The sequence below is a fragment of the Loxodonta africana genome, chromosome 1 (genome assembly GCF_030014295.1).
Source record: "Loxodonta africana isolate mLoxAfr1 chromosome 1, mLoxAfr1.hap2, whole genome shotgun sequence".
Taxonomy (NCBI): domain Eukaryota; kingdom Metazoa; phylum Chordata; class Mammalia; order Proboscidea; family Elephantidae; genus Loxodonta; species Loxodonta africana.
This window is the reverse complement of record NC_087342.1, coordinates 10,347,612-10,364,419: the sequence shown is the minus strand read 5'-3', so window position 1 is coordinate 10,364,419 and position 16,808 is coordinate 10,347,612. Positions and strand designations below refer to the sequence as shown.

Sequence of the window (16,808 nt, the reverse complement as noted above, 5' to 3'; positions counted from 1 at the left end):
ATAAGAGGGGGTTACTGTATAATCCTTGCAACTTTTCTGAATATTTGAAAGTTTCCATAACACAATGTTTCTAAGTGGCTATGAGACGGTGCTTTTTGGGAGAAGAGTATGGGAGTCAGTACATACATAACTTATCTTCATTCACGTTAAATAAATTATTAAAAATTTCATGTTTTCACGTTAAATAAATTATTAAAAATTACATATTCAGCAAGCCGTGTGTACATGGCATGTGTTTCTCAGTTGTTTCATTGTTAATCTATCAGATTTATTTTCATAAGGAATATTCCTGTCTTAAGTCCACGTGATCTCTGTTCACACAGTTAAAGAATGCGTTTACTAATGGATGGGCTATACAACAGGCACTCACTGATTTGAGAGTTCACATTTCTTAGGTGTCATTTTGTTTATTGTGAAATATATCATAATGCAAAAGTATGTTATTCAGCTTGTAGCATAATACTAAAGTGAATATCCATGGAACCACACTCATATTAAGAATTAGAGGAACTCTTTGTGCCGCATCCCGGCCATAACCGCTTCTGCCACATATGGGTAAACAGTTTCTTGATTTTGTGATGAATAGTCTCATGCTTCTCGTTTAGCTTTGCACAGATTCGGCATGTAAACTAAAATATAGCTTAATATTGGCTGCTTTTGAACTTTATAGAAGGCAGTCATACTATACATATGTGTTGTTGAGTGGAAGCTCAACCCTGTGTTTGTGAGATTCACCCACCAGGTATGTGTAACTCTGAGTCATTCACTTCCATTGCCAGTTAGTTGTATGACGTCCGTTAGTAAATGCATCTTTATACTGTGTGGACAGATCACATGGACTCATCAGCCATTTAGCTAACTTTCTATAAGGGCGGCACGAGAGACTTGAAGACTTACAAACTATACAGTGATAAGGCAGGATGTTCCTTGAAGTGTATGTTAAAATTCTTATACCTTAAGACGAGAGTATTCCTTATGAAAATAAATCTGTACCACAATTTACTTATTCTGCTTATGGATTTTTGCTTTCTCTGCAAGTTTTTATTATTAACGAATAATGTTGCTTTGGACATATGTGTAAGAATGTCTCTATATTAGGGTATGTACCTTGAAGTAGGATCAGTAGGTTGTAGGGTCATTGAAGGTATGTATTTTTTTTAATTGTGCTTTAAGTGAAAGTTTACAGCTCAAGCTAGTTTCTCATACAAAAATTTATAGGCACATTGTTATGTGACCTTAGTTGCTCTCTCTATAATAAGGGAGCACACTCCTCCTTTCCACCCCAGATTTCCCGTGTTCATTCAGCCCGCTCCTGTACCTTTCTGCCTTCTCATCTCACCTCTGGACAGGAGCTGCCCATTTAATCTCATGTAACTACTTGAACTAAGAAGCATACTTACTCTTCACGAGTATCATTGTATGTCTTATAGTGCAGTCTAATCTTTGTCTGAAGAGTTGGCTTCTGGAATGGTTTTAGTTCTGGGTTAACAGAGAGTCCAGGGGCCATGTCTCAGTCAGACCATTAAGTCTGGTCTTTTTACTAGAATTTGAGGTCTGCACCCCACTTTTCTCCTGTTCCATCAGGGACTCACTCTGTTCTGTTCCCTGTCAGGGAAGTCATTGGTGGTAGCCAGGCACCATCTAGTTCTTCTGGTTTCAGGCTGATGGAGTCTCTAGTCTCTGTGGCTCTTTTTCTGCCTCTTGGGCTAATATTTTCCTTGTGTCTTTGGTGATCTTCATTCTCCTTTGCACCAGGTGGGCTGGGACCAATTGATGCATCTTAGATGGCCACTCGCTAGCTTTTAAGACCCTAGATGCCACTCACTGAAGTGGGATCCAGAACATTTTCTTAGTAAACTTTGTTATGACAGTTGACCTAGATGTCCCCTGAAACCCTGGTCCCCAGACCCCCACTCTGTTCCTCGAAATGTTTGGTTGTATTCAGGAAACTTCTTAGCTTTTGGTTTAGTCCAGTTGTGCTGACTTTCCCTGTGTTGTGTTGTCCTTCTCTTCACCTAAGATAATTCTTGTCTACTACCTAATTAGTTAAACCCCTCTTTATCTCCCTTGCCACCCTTGTAACCATCAAAGAATATTTTCTTCTGCATTTAAACCTTTTCTTGAATTCTTATAATGATGGTCTCATACAATATTTGTCCTTTTTCAAGTGACTAATTTCACTTAGCATAGTGCCTTCCAGATTCATCCATGTTATGAGATGTTTTGCAGATTCATCATTGTTCTTTATTGTTGGGTAGTATTCCCTCGTGTGAGTATACCGTAATTTGTTTCTCCGTTCACCCATTGATGGGTACCTAGGTTGTTTTCATCTTTTTGCTATTGTGAACAGTGCTGCAGTGAACATGGGTGTGCCTATATCTATTCGTTGACAGCTCTTATTTCTCTAGGATATATTTCAAAAAGTGGGATTCCTGGATTATATGGTATTTCTAGCTTTTTAAGGAAGTGCCATTTTACATTTCCAGCAGCAGTGTATAAGTGTTCCAGTCTCTCCACAACCTCTCCAACGTTTATTATTTTGTTTTTTGGATTTATGCTAGCCTTGTTGGGGTGAGATGGAATCTCGTTGCAGTTTTGATTTGAATTTCTGTAGTGGCTAATGATGGTGAGCATTTCCTCATTTACCTGTTCACTGCCTGAATGTCTTTTTTGGTGCAATGCCTGTTGATATCCTTTGCCTGTTTTTTAATTGGGTTGTCTTTTTGTTGTTGAGGTTTTACAGTATCTTGTAGATTTTACAGATTAGATGCTGATCAGATTTATCATAGCCCAAACTTTTTACCCAGTCTGTAAGTTGTCTTTTTATGCTTTTGGTGAAGTCTTTGGATGAGCATAAGTGTTTGATTTTTAGGAGCTCCCAGTTATCTAGTGTTTCATGTGGTATTCGTGCATTGTTAGTAGTGTTTTGTATTCTGTTTATGCCATGTATTAGTGCCCCTAGCATTGTCCTTATTTTTTCTTCCATGATCTTTATCGTTTTAGATTTCATATTTAGGTCTGTGATCCATTTTGAGTTAGTTTTTGTATGTGGTGTCAGGTATGGGTCTTGTTTCATTTTTTTTGCAGATGGTTATCCAGTTAGGCCAGCACCATTTCTTAAACAGACTCTCTTTCCCCCATTTAATGGACTTTGGGTCTTTGTCAGATATCAGCTGCTCATAGGTGGATGAATTTACATCTGGATTCTCAGTTCTGTTCCATTGGTCTATGTATCTGTTGTTGTAACAGTACCGGGCTGTTCTGACTACTGTGGTGGCATAATAGGTTCTAAAATCAGGTAGTCTGAGGCCTCCTGGTTTGTTGTTCTTCTTCAGTAATGCTTTACTTATCTGGGGCCTCTTCCCTTTCTGTATGAGGTTGATGGTTTGTCTCTCCATCGCATTAAAAAATGACTTTGGAATTTGGATTGAGATTGCATTTGGGTAGATTGCTTTGGGTAGAATTGACATTTTCACAATGTTGATTCTTCCTCCGTAAACAAGTTATGTTTTTCCACTTATGTAGGTCTCTTGGTTTCTTGCAGTAGTTTCCATGGTTTTCCTCGTACAGGTCTTTTACGTCTCTGGTAAGATTTATTTTAGGTCTTTAATGTCTCTGGTAAGATTTATTTTAGGTCTTTTACGTCTCTGGTAAGATTTCTTCCTAAGTATTTTATCTTTTGGGGGGCTATTGTAAATGGTATTGATGTGGTGATTTCCTCTTCAACATTCAATTTGTTGGTACAGAGGAATCCAACAGAATTTTGTATGTTTATCTTGTATCCTGATAATTTGCTGAAATCTGCTATTAGTTCTAATAGTTTTCTTGTGGATTCTTTGGGGTTTTCTGTGTATAAGATCATATCATCTGCAAATAGGGATACTTTTACTTCTTCCTTACCCATTTGAGTGCCCTTTATTTCTTTTTCTAGACTAATTGCTCTGATCAGGACAGTGTTGAGTAAGAGTGGTGATAAAGGGCATCCTTGTCTGGTTCCTGTTCTCAAGGGGAATCTTTCAGACTCTCTCCATTTAGGATGATGTTGGCTGTTGGCTTTTTATAAATGCCCTTTATTATGCTAAGGAATTTCCCTTCTATTCCTATTTTGCTGAGAGTTTTTGTCAAGAATGAGTGGTGGACTTTGTCAAATGTCTTTTCTGCATCAACTGATAAGATTATTTGGTTCTTGTCTTTTTATTTATGTGGTAGATTACATTGATTGTTTTTCTAATGTTGAAACATCCCTGCATACCTGGTATGAATCCCACTTGATCATGGTGAATTATTATTATTATTATTTTCTGGTATGTGTTGAATTCTGTTGGCTAGAATTTTGTTGAGGATTTTTGGCCTATGTTCGTGAGGGATATTGGTCTGTGATTTTCTTTCTTTTTTTTTTATTTTTTTGTGGTATCTTTACCTGGTTTTGGTGTCAGGGTTGTGCTGGTTTCATAGAATGAGTTCGGGAGTATTCCATCTTTTTCTGTGCTCTGAAATACCTTTAGTGTAGTAGTGGTGTTGACTCTTCTCTGAAAGTTTGATAGAATTCTCCGGTGAAGCCGTCAGGGCCAGGGCTTTTTCATGTTGGGAGTTTTTTAATTACCTTTTCAATCTCTTCTTTTGTTACAGGTTTATTTAGTTCTAATTCTGTTTGTGTTAGTTTAGGTAGGTAGTGCATTTCTAGAAATTTCTCCATTTCCTCTACGTTTTCAAAACTGTATAATTTTTCATAGTATTTTGTTATAATTCTTTTGATTTCATTTGGGTCTGTTGTAATACCGTCCACTTCATTTCTTATTCAGGTTATTTGCTTCCTTTCCTGTTTTTCTTTTGTCACTTTGGCCAGTGGTTTTACTGATTTTGTTGATCTTTTCAAAGAACCAGCTTTTGGTCTTGTTAACTCTTTTAATTGTTTTTCTATTCTCCATTTCATTGAACTCTGCTCTAATTTTTATTATTTGCTTTCTTCTGGTGTCCGGAAGGGGTATGCATTTTTAATACTCATTTATTCATGTCATTTTTGGTGTTTTTCTTCATCACTTTAAAGAACTCAGTGAAGTTGCATTTGGGGGACAGAATTATTGATAAGCTCACTAGAACTCCTTTTTTTACCCCTTTGCTCCTTTCCCAGGACGTGCGGTTGCTCACACATACACATATGTGTTCACGCGCGCGCACACACACACCCCCTTCATCAAGGGTTTAATGTAGAATATAAATGCGTGCCTTCTTTTTTTAAAAAAAAAAAAACCCTCAGGATTTCTCTTCAGCCTTCATGTTTTAAATATGGATAGTTCATGATTTATAAATATCTGATATGTACAACTCCCAAGGTCAGAGATCTTCCTTCCCTGCACTAGATACTGTGTTCCTCTCTATTAAGCTAGAATTCTAGTATAAGAGGGGAGGAAAGTTATTTAATTGGAGATGTATTTCCAGCACCCTAAGACTGAATGTTCTCCCAGAACAGTGTTAGAAGTAGGAATTAGAATAAGTGTGATTATTTAGATTATTTGTGCACTCATCTTTTTATTTTATTTACAACATCAGGAGTGTGCTCAGGAGTTATCTTGTAGGCAATTAAAAGTCAGTTTAGAGTTTTCTGGATTTTCTTTTAATACCTAACTTACCCAAAGTTTATATATTGTAATATTTAAACAACTTCTGAAAGTTCGTATTATAGGTTTATTGAGATATAATTGACATATAATAAACTGCACGTATTTAAAGTGTATAATTCTATAAATTCTGACATATGTGTACACCCATGAAAGCATCACCATGAAATCAAGGTGTAATGAACATATTTATCACCCAGTAGTTTTTTGGCGCCTCTTTGTAACCCTTCCCTGCAGGCCTACTCCACCTCCATCCCTTTACAATAACTGGTTTACTTTCTGTCAGTATAGTCAGAAGATTTTCTAGAATTCTATATTTATGGAATTATATAATACAGGTATTCTTTTTTTTTTTTTCTGGTCTGGCCTTTTCACTCAGCATAATTATTTTTAGATTCTTTTTTACTACTTTTTATTACTGACTACTAGTGCATTGTTTAAATATATCACTGATTGTTCATGCATATACCAAATGGTGGACATTTGGGTGGTTTCCACATTTTGGCAGTTAAAAAAGGCTTCTGTGCGCATATTTATGTACAAGACTTTGTATGAACAAATACTTTCATTTCTCTCAGGTATAAACCAAGAGTTTTAAGAAATTGCCATATGTTTTTCAATGTGCTGTACCATTTTATAGAGCCCTGGTGGCCCTGCGTTTAAGCATTCAGCTGCTAACCAATAGGTCAGCAGTTTGAACCCACCAGCTGTTCCTCAGAAACCCTCTGGGGCAGTTTTACCCTGTCTGTAGTTTCACCGTGAGTCGGGATAGACCCACACCAAGGGGAGTACGCCATTTTATATTCTCAGCAGCAGTGCATGGAATTATTGGTTTTTCTGCATCCTTGACAATTCTTGGTGTGTATAATCAGTCTTTTTCATTTTAGCCTTCCTAGTGGGTGTATACCTGTTGTCAAGTTGATTCTGACTCATAGCGACCCGTAGGACAGACTAGAACTGCCCCACAGGGTTTCCAAGGAGTGCTAGTGGGTTCAGACAGCTGACCATTTGGTGAGCAGCCAATCTCTTCACCACTGTGCCACCAGGGCCCCAGTGGGTATGTCATGGTATCTTGTAGTTTTAATTAGTATTTCCCTTGTGCCTAATGATGTTGAACATCTTTTCATTTGATTATTTCCTATTTCTGTGTTTTCTTAGATGAAGTGTTTGTCCATACCTTTTAGGTTGGACAAGCTGGGTTATTTTTCTTCTTATTTTTGAATTGTACGAATATTTTATTTATTATATAGATACAAGCCCCTTGTAGAATATATGTTTTGCAAATGTTTTCCCTTAGTCAGTGGCTTGCCTTTTCATTTTCTTTAGGGTATCTTTTGAAGAAACAAATTTTTTAATTTTAATGTGGTTCTGAAAGTTTTAATGGAGTCTAGAGAATTAGAACCATCAAATATACAGAAATTCTTACGTTGTCCTGAAATAATTACAGAATTATTGCTGATTATTCACTGATTGCCACTGCAAATCGAGTACTTAGCCTTGCATTCTGCTCCTTCTGCGCAGGTATCCTTGAATTGTCAACAGCTTAATACTCTATTTTAACAAACATTTTCTACCAGCTGCTAGGATTATAATAATGGGTAATACAGAAGTGTCTCTCTTCAAAGTGTTCATTTTAGGAATTAATGTTTCTTTCCCGTTTTCTGTCATGTGCAGTCAGGTGCATATGTTTTCCTTTGTCCATGCCTACTGCAGCTCTCAGGAGCCCTGGTGGCACAGTGGGAAAGCATTCGGCTGCTAACCAAACGGTTGGTGGTTCAGACCCACCAACCCCCCCAGGGGAGAAAGATGTGGCAGTCTGCTTCCATAAAGATTACAGCCTTGGAAACCCTATGGGGCAGTTCTGCTCTGTCCTGTAGGGTCACTGTGAGTCAGACTCGACTTGATGGCAACAGGTTTTTTGTTTACTGTAGCTCTAGAGGCAATGAAGGGAGCCCTGGTGGTACAGTGGTTAAGTGCTTGGCTGCTAACCCAAAGATCAGCAGCTCAAATCCACCAGCAGCTCTGCAGGAGGAAAGACCTGGCGATCTGCTCCTGTAAAGATTACAGCATAGGAAACCCTATAGGGTCACTATGAGTCAGAATCAACTTAACAGCAATGAAGTGCTCAGTGTATGTTTGTCTTGTATCGAGTTCTATTTTTTTCAGCACTCAGATGTGTGAGTGCAGAAAATTTCATGATCTTCCCATCCTCCATAGATTGTAGCACTGTTCCTTGTACGTGGAGGACACTCAGTAAATGTTCAGGGATTGAAAGAAATTACTGATGACAGTGTATGAGCAAGGTCCTCCTGATTAATGTATTGGTGTATTACCTGCTTTCAGCATTGTATATAGTGATTTCCTTTAGACAGTTTATATCCTGAATTTTTATTTGCAAGGTGAGGACAGTATAGCTATATCATTAGAATATAGCCTCTTACTAAAAATAAATGGTATTGTTTCAGATGCCATCAATGCAATAGATTGTGTTTTTCTGGATAGAGATGCCTGATTTTTACTTGAATGTTTTTGAGCAGTCTTTTTTTAAGATCTTGATTTAGCGTTATTACTATTATAAAAGCCTGTCTAGAGTAGTATAGCTTGGACTGTGTGGCCAGTTATAAATCACAAGGTTTTCAGAGCCTGCCTTGTTTAACCACCTATGTATTTTAAATAACTTTGGAATTCCTTTTTTAATGTAACCAGTGTACTAAAACATAACGACTATCTTTAGAAATATGTGGAAGAATATGGCAATAACTTGATTTCTTTATCTAGGTCCTGGGAACACCAACAAGGGAGCAAATTAGAGAAATGAATCCAAATTACACAGAATTCAAATTCCCTCAAATTAAGGCACATCCTTGGACAAAGGTGAGTCAATTTAAGTTTGTTTGTTTTTTTAAGTACATTAACCAGTAGTTGACTAAAGCTTGGGTTTCTCATTGTTCTTAACCTATTTTGAGGCCAGATAGCTGCCTGGATATGAAGCACGTGGCAGTTCTGCATGTAAAAATAGTTGGGTTGTTGCGCTTCAGGATGTCATTGAGGGTGTAGTTTTGTCATGGAATTTTCTGTCGACATTTTCTAGCCTGGGTTTTTATTTGCAAGGTGAAGATAATCTACCTATGTCATTAAAATACAGAAGTTGATGAGGGGCAGGATTTTGTATATTAACTTTTGACCAGAAGTTATAGAATAAACTAATGTTTATTCTTTTATTTACAGTTAGAGGTAGTTAATCCAATGTCATATAGCATATGATAACATACATTGCGTATTTTTTCTTTTTTTTTAAACTGTTAAAATATAGACCTTTTATGGGTGGTTTTGTGTTTTTCTTCTCTTCCTTTCTTCACTGTCAGTACTTTGGGAGCAGGGACAAAAAGCTGATGTGGCCTTGTCAGAATTAGACACTGGAAACAGTTGTTACGTTAACAGAATGTCATTAGCTTTTGGAAAAGTTTAACCTCAGCATCAGATGGCACCAAGTCTAAGAGCACAAGCACGAATTTACCAGGAGACTTTTTATTTATTTATTTTTCTTTGATGCTTAATTTTAAGACAGATTTTATCTTTCAAAAATTTCTCGCATTAGTTTGGTTTGTTAAATTAAGTATGCAGAGGGGAAAAAATAGAATATCTCGATAGGGTTTCTAGCAAGAGTGAATCTCTAACCTCACTTTACAGGTTTAGAAACTTAGGCCGCAGATACTACGTGAGTTATCTAAAATTGCGTAGGTTGCTCGTGACACAGTCAGCATTAAACTTCTAGTCATATATATATATATTTTTTTTTAATACCCATTTTTTCAACTTCTAGGCATGTGTCATGCCCCCTTCTCCATAACCTACCATTTTACAACTCAACTTACATCTTTTTGGATACATTTTGTGAATTAGAAATGATCAACTTTGTAATATGTATTTCATTTAGACATTCTGTGTTTCAAAATGTGTATATAGCAGTTTGTTTGACCATGAATAAATTTAGTTAGTTCTAGATCTTTTATAATAAGTGAAATAATTTAGGGCTATAGTTTTTTTTTTTTTTTTGATAGATGAAATAGATTTCTTGGGTGGTGCAAATGGTTAACACGCTCAGCTGGTAACTGAAAGGTTGGAGGTTCGAATCTGCCCCAACGCACTTCAGAAGAAAGACCTGGCAATCTACTTCTGAAAAATCATATGCTGAAAACCCTGTGGAGCACAGTCCTACTCTGATGCACATGGGGTCGCCACGAGTCGAAGTTGACTTGACAGCAGCTGGGTTTTTCAGTAGGTAAAATTACGTTCCTTAGAATCAAAGTCCGTGTGTTTTTCTCTTTGAACTGTATTATGATTTCACTTTCTTTTAAATTCTCACAGTTCAACTACCTCTCTTCACTTTCAGAAGATCCTTGTTATTAATTAATCCTATTGTTACTAATCTTTTATTTAGAATAAAAAATGGCAGTATTATTTTAGTGCCAGAATTGTAGGTTGTAACTTTCACAGGCCAAGAGACCAAGATGCTTCCCCCCTTTTTTACTTAACATAAGCACTAAATATCCTAAGATAAAGTGTTCTTTGATTTTTGTACTCAAGGTTTTATTTGAATCTGGGTCAGAAGATACTTAGGCGCTCTCACTTGGCTCTAAACTCAGAGAATCCCAGGTGACCTGTTCAGATTTAGGGATCCAGTTACAGTTGGAGTCCATTAAACTCAAAGTCTGTTACACTCAAAGTCATAGTTTAAGTACGTTAAAGTCATCCCGAGTGAAAGAGCTTAAAGTAAGTGATCTGCAGCGTACTGTGATTTCAGCCATGTTAAGACAGAAAACAGAGTCCTGTGTTTAGAATAACCAGCTGCCGTTGAGTCATGTGTCGGAGTAGAACTGTCCTCCTCAAGGTTTTCTTTTTTTTTTTTATTAACTTTTATTGAGCTTCAAGTGAATGTTTACAAATCAAGTCAGTCTGTCACATATAAGTTTATATACACCTTACTCCGTACTCCCACTTGCTCTCCCCCTAATGAGTCAGCCCTTCCAGTCTCTCCTTTTGTGACAATTTTGCCAGCTTCCAACTCTCTCTATCCTCCCATCCCCCCTCCAGACAGGAGATGCCAACACAGTCTCAAGTGACCACTTGATATAATTAGCTCACTCTTCATCAGCATCTCTCTCCCACCCACTGTCCAGTCCCTTTCATGTCTGATGAGTTGTCTTCGGGGATAGTTCCTGTCCTGGGCCAACATGACTGCCAGGATTCCTCTAGTCTCAGTCAGACCATTAAGTATGGTCTTTTTATGAGAATTTGGGGTCTGCATCCCACTGATCTCCTGCTCCCTCAGGGGTTCGCTGTTGCACTCCCTGTCAGGGCAGCCGTCGATTGTGGCCGGGCACCAACTAGTTCTTCTGGTCTCAGGATGATGTAGGTCTCTGGTTCATGTGGCCCTTTCTGTCTCTTGGGCTCTTAGTTGTCGTGTGACCTTGGTGTTCTTCATTCTCCTTTGCTCCAGGTGGGTTGAGACCAATTGATGCATCTTAGATAGGCTGCTTGTTAGCATTTAAGACCCCAGACGCCACATTTCAAAGTGGGATGCAGAATGTTCTCATAATAGAATTATTTTGCCAGTTGACTTAGAAGTCCCCTTAAACCATGGTCCGCAAACCCCTGCCCTTGCTCCACTGACCTTTGAAGCATTCATTTTATCCCAGAAACTTCTTTGCTTTTGGTCCAGTCCAATTGAGCTGACCTTCCATGTATTGAGTATTGTCCTTCCCTTCACCTAAAGCAGTTCTTATCTACTAATTAATCAGTAAAAAACCCTCTCCTACCCTCCCTCCCTCCCCCCTCCCCCCCTCGTAACCACAAAAGTATGTGTTCTTCTCAGTTTATACTATTTCTCAAGATCTTAATAATAGTGGTCTTATACAATATTCGTCCTTTTGCCTCTGACTAATTTCGCTCAGCATAATGCCTTCCAGGTTCCTCCATGTTATGAAATGTTTCACAGATTCGTCACTGTTCTTGATCGATGCGTAGTATTCCATTGTGTGAATATACCACAATTTATTTAACCATTCATCCGTTGATGGACACCTTGGTTGCTTCCAGCTTTTTGCTATTGTAAACAGAGCTGCAATAAACATGGGTGTGCATGTATCTGTTTGTGTGAAGGCTCTTATTTCTCTAGGGTATATTCCCAGGAGTGGGATTTCTGGGTTGTATGGTAGTTCTATTTCTAACTGTTTAAGATAACGCCAGATAGATTTCCAAAGTGGTTGTACCATTTTACATTCCCACCAGCGATATATAAGAGTTCCAATCTTTCCGCAGCCTCTCCAACATTTATTATTTTCTGTTTTTTGGATTAATGCCAGCCTTGTTGGAGTGAGATGGAATCTCATCGTGGTTTTAATTTGCATTTCTCTAATGGCTAATGATTGAGAGCATTTTCTCATGTATCTGTTAGCTGCCTGAATATCTTCTTTAGTGAAGTGTGTGTTCATACCCTTTGCCCACTTCTTGATTGGGTTGTTTGTCTTTTTGTGGTTGAGTTTTGACAGAATCATATAGATTTTAGAGATCAGGCGCTGGTCGGAGATGTCATAGCTGAAAATTCTTTCCCAATCTGTGGGTGGTCTTTTTACTCTTTTGGTGAAGTCTTTAGATGAGCATAGGTGTTTGATTTTTAGGAGCTCCCAGTTATCTGGTTTCTCTTTGTCATTTTTGGTAATGTTTTGTATTCTGTTTATGCCTTGTATTAGGGCTCCTAGGTTGTCCCTATTTTTTCTTCCATGATCTTTATCGTTTTAGTCTTTATGTTTAGGTCTTTGATCCACTTGGAGTTAGTTTTTGTGCATGGTGTGAGGTATGGGTCCTGTTTCATTTTTTGCAAATGGATATCCAGTTATGCCAGCACCATTTGTTAAAAAGACTATCTTTTCCCCAATTAACTGACTCTGAGCCTTTGTCAAATATCAGCTGCTCATATGTGGATGGATTTATATCTGGGTTCTCAATTCTGTTCCACTGGTCTGTGTGCCTGTTGTTGTACCAATACCAGGCTGTTTTGACTACTGTGGCTGTATAATAGGTTCTGAAATCAGGTAGAGTGAGGCCTCCCACTTTCTTCTTCTTTTTCAGTAATGCTTTGCTTATCCGAGGCTTCTTTCCCTTCCATATGAAGTTGGTGATTTGTTTCTCTATCACCTTAAAAAATGACATTGGAATTTGGATCGGAAGTGCATTGTATGTATAGATGGCTTTTGGTAGAATAGACATTTTTACTATGCTAAGTCTTCCTATCCATGAGCAAGATATGTTTTTCCACTTAAGTATGTCCTTTTTAATTTCTTGTAGTAGAGCTTTGTAGTTTTCTTTGTATAGGTCTTTTACATCCTTGGTAATATTTATTCCTAAGTATTTTATCTTCTTGGGGGCTACTGTGAATGGTATTGATTTGGTTATTTCCTCTTTGATGTTCTTTTTGTTGATGTAGAGGAATCCAAGTGATTTTTGTATGTTTATCTTGTAACCTGAGACTCTGCCAAACTCTTCTATTAGTTTCAGTAGTTTTCTGGTGGATTCGTTGGGGTTTTCTGTGTATAAGATCATGTCATCTGCAAATAGAGATAATTTTACTTCCTCTTTGCCAATCTGGATGCCCTTTATTTCTTTGTCTAGCCTAATTGCCCTGGTTAGGACTTCTAGCACAATGTCGAATAAGAGCGGCGATAAAGGGCATCCTTGTCTGGTTCCTGTTCTCAAGGGAAATGCTTTCAGGTTCTCTCCATTTAGAGTGATGTTGGCTGTTGGCTTTGCATAGATGCCCTTTATTATGTTGAGGAATTTTCCTTCAATTCCTATTTGGGTGAGAGTTTTTATCATAAATGGGTGTTGGACTTTGTCAAATGCCTTTTCTGCATCAATTGTTAAGATCATGTGGTTTTTGTCTTTTGTTTTATTAATATGGTGGATTACGTTAATGGTTTTTCTAATATTAAACCAGCCTTGCATAACTAAAAAACATACCTGGTATAAATCCCACTTGGTCGTGGTGAATTATTTTTTTTGATATGTAGTTGAATTCTATTGGCTAGGATTTTGTTGAGGATTTTTGCATCTATGTTCACGAGGGATATAGGTCTGTAATTTTCTTTTTTTGTAATGTCTTTGCCTGGTTTTGGTATCAGGGAGATGGTGGCTTCATAGAATGAGTTGGGTAGTATTCCATAATCTTCTATGCTTTGAAGTACCTTCCGTAGTAGTGGTGGTAACTCTTCTCTGAAAGTTTGGTAGAACTCTGCAGTGAAGCCGTCCGGGCCAGGGCTTTTTTTTGTTGGGAGTTTTTTGATTACTGTTTCAATCTCTTTTTTTGTTATGGGTCTATTCAGTTGTTCTACTTCTGAATGTGTTAGTTTAGGTAGGTAGTGTTTTTCCAGGAATTCATCCATTTCTTCTAGGTTTGCAAATTAGAGTACAATTTTTTGTAATAATCTGATATGATTCTTTTAATTTCAGTTGGGTCTGTTGTGATGTGGCTCTTCTCGTTTCTTATTTGGGTTATTTGTTTCCTTTCCTGTATTTCTTTAGTCAGTCCAGCCAATACTTTATCAATTTTGTTAATTTTTTCAAAGAACCAGCTTTTGGCTTTGTTAATTCTTTCAATTGTTTTTCTGTTCTCTAATTCATTTAGTTCAGCTCTAATTTTTATTATTTGTTTTCTTCTGGTGCCTGATGGATTCTTTTGTTGCTCACTTTCTATTTGTTCAAGTTGTAGGGACAGTTCTCTGATTTTGGCTCTTCTTTTTGTATGTGTGCATTTATCGATATAAATTGGCCTCTGAGCACTGCTTTTGCTGTGTCCCAGAGGTTTTGATAGGAAGTATTTTCATTCTCGTTGCATTCTATGAATTTCCTTATTCCCTCTTTGATGTCTTCTATAACCCAGTCTTTTTTCAGGAGGGTATTGTTCAGTTTCCAAGTATTTGATTTCTTTTCCCTAGTTTTTCTGTTATTGATCTCTAGTTTTATTGCCTTGTGGTCTGAGAAGATCCTTTGTAATATTTCGATGTTTTGGATTCTGCAAAGGTTTGTTTTATGACCTAATATGTGGTCTATTCTAGAGAATGTTCCATGTGCGCTAGAAAAAAAAGTATACTTTGCAGCAGTTGGGTGGAGAGTTCTGTATAAGTCAATGAGGTCAAGTTGGTTGATTGTTGTAAGTAGGTCTTCCGTGTCTCTGTTGAGCTTCTTACTGGATGTCCTGTCCTTCTCCAAAAGTGGTGTGTTGAAGTCTCCTACTATAATTGTGGAGGTGTCTATCTCACTTTTCTGTTCTGTTAAAGTTTGATTTATGTATCTTGCAGCCCTGTCATTGGGTGCATAAATATTTAATATGGTTATATCTTCCTGATCAATTGTCCCTTTTATCATTATGTAGTGTCCTTCTTTATCCTTTGTGGTGGATTTAAGTCTAAAGTCTATTTTGTCAGAAATTAATATTGCTACTCCTTTTTTGCTTATTGTTTGCTTGATATATTTTTTTCCATCCTTTGAGTTTTAGTTTGTGTCTCTAAGTCTAAGGTGTGTCTCTTGTAGGCAGCATATAGATGGATCATGTTTCTTTATCCAGTCCGAGACTCTCTGTCTCTTTATTGGTGCATTTAGTCCATTTACATTCAGCATAATTATAGATAAATAAGTGTTTAGTGTTGTCATTTTGATGCCTTTTTATGTGTGTTGTTGAGAATTTCATTTTTCCACTTAGTTTTTTGTGCTGAGACATTTTTCTTAGTAAATTGTGAGATCCTCATTTTCATAGTGTTTGACTTTATGTTTGTTGAGTCGTTAACATTTTTCTTGGCTTTTATCTTGAGTTATGGAGTTGTTATACCTCTTTGTGGTTACCTTAATATTTACCCCTGTTTTTCTAAATAAAAACCTAACTTGTATTGTCCTATATTGCCTTGTATCACCCTCCATATTGCAGTTCTATGCCACCTGTATTTAGTCCCTCTTTTTGATTATTGTGGTCTTTTACGTGTTGACTTCAATGATTCCCTGTTATGAGCATTTTTTTTTAATTAATCTTAATTTGTTTTTGTGATTTCCCTATTTGAGTTGATATCAGGATGTTCTGTTCTGTGACTTTGTGTTGTGCTGGTATCTGATATTATTGGTTTTCTGACCAAACAATTTCCTTTAGTATTTCTTGTAGCTTTGGTTTGGTTTTTGCAAATTCTCTAAGCTTGTGTTTATCTGTAAATATCTTAATTTCGCCTTCATATTTGAAAGAGAGTTTTGCTGGATATATGAGCCTTGGCTGGCAGTTTTTCTCCTTCAGTGCTCTGTATATGTCATCCCATTGCCTTCTTGCCTGCATGGTTTCTGCTGAGTAGTCTGAACTTATTGATTTTCCCTTGAAGGAGACCTTTCTTTTCTCCCTGGCTGCTTTTAAAATTTTCTCTTTATCTTTGGTTTTGGCAAGTTTGATGATAATACGTCTTGGTGTTTTTCTTTTTGGATCTATCTTAGATGGGGTTCGATGAGCATCTTGGATAGATATCCTTTCGTCTTTCATGATGTGAGGGAAGTTTTCTGTCAGCAGATCTTCAACTATTTTCTCTGTCCTCCCTCCCTGTTCTGGGACTCCAATCACACGCAAGTTATCCTTCTTGATAGAGTCCCACATGATTCTTAGGGTTTCTTCATTTTTTATAATTCTTTTATCTGATTTTTTTTCAGCTATGTTGGTGTTAATTCCCTGGTCCTCCAGATTTCCCAGTCTGCATTCTAATTGCTCAAGTCTGCTCCTCTGACTTCCTATTGCGTTGTCTAATTCTGTGATTTTATTGTTAATCTTTTGGATTTCTACATGCTGTCTCTCTATGGATTCTTGCAACTTATTAATTTTTCCACTATGTTCTTGAATAATCTTTTTGAGTTCTTCAACTGTTTTATCAGTGTGTTCCTTGGCTTTTTCTGCAGTTTGCCTTATTTCGTTTCTGAGGTCATCCCTGATGTCTTGAAGCATTCTGTAAATTAGTTTTTTATATTCTGTATCTGATAATTCCAGGATTGTATCTTCATTTGGGAAAGATTTTGATTCTTTTGTTTGGGGGGTTGTAGAAGCTGTCATGGTCTGCTTCTTTATGTGGTTTGATATCGACTGCTGTCTCCGAGCCGTCACACTAAGATATA

The 16,808-nt window shown here is 37.3% G+C and overlaps 1 protein-coding gene across 3 annotated transcripts in view; it reads left to right on the top strand.

The window, feature by feature from the left end:
* The window catches only part of GSK3B (glycogen synthase kinase 3 beta), a 296,701-nt gene that overhangs the window by 238,265 nt on the left and 41,628 nt on the right, over positions 1 to 16,808 (top strand). For all 3 annotated transcript variants that reach the window (XM_023551754.2, XM_003412978.4, XM_003412977.4), the window contains exon 8: positions 8,397 to 8,492. In XM_023551754.2, the coding sequence (XP_023407522.1) occupies positions 8,397 to 8,492 (96 nt within the window). The remainder of the gene's footprint in view (positions 1 to 8,396; positions 8,493 to 16,808) is intronic.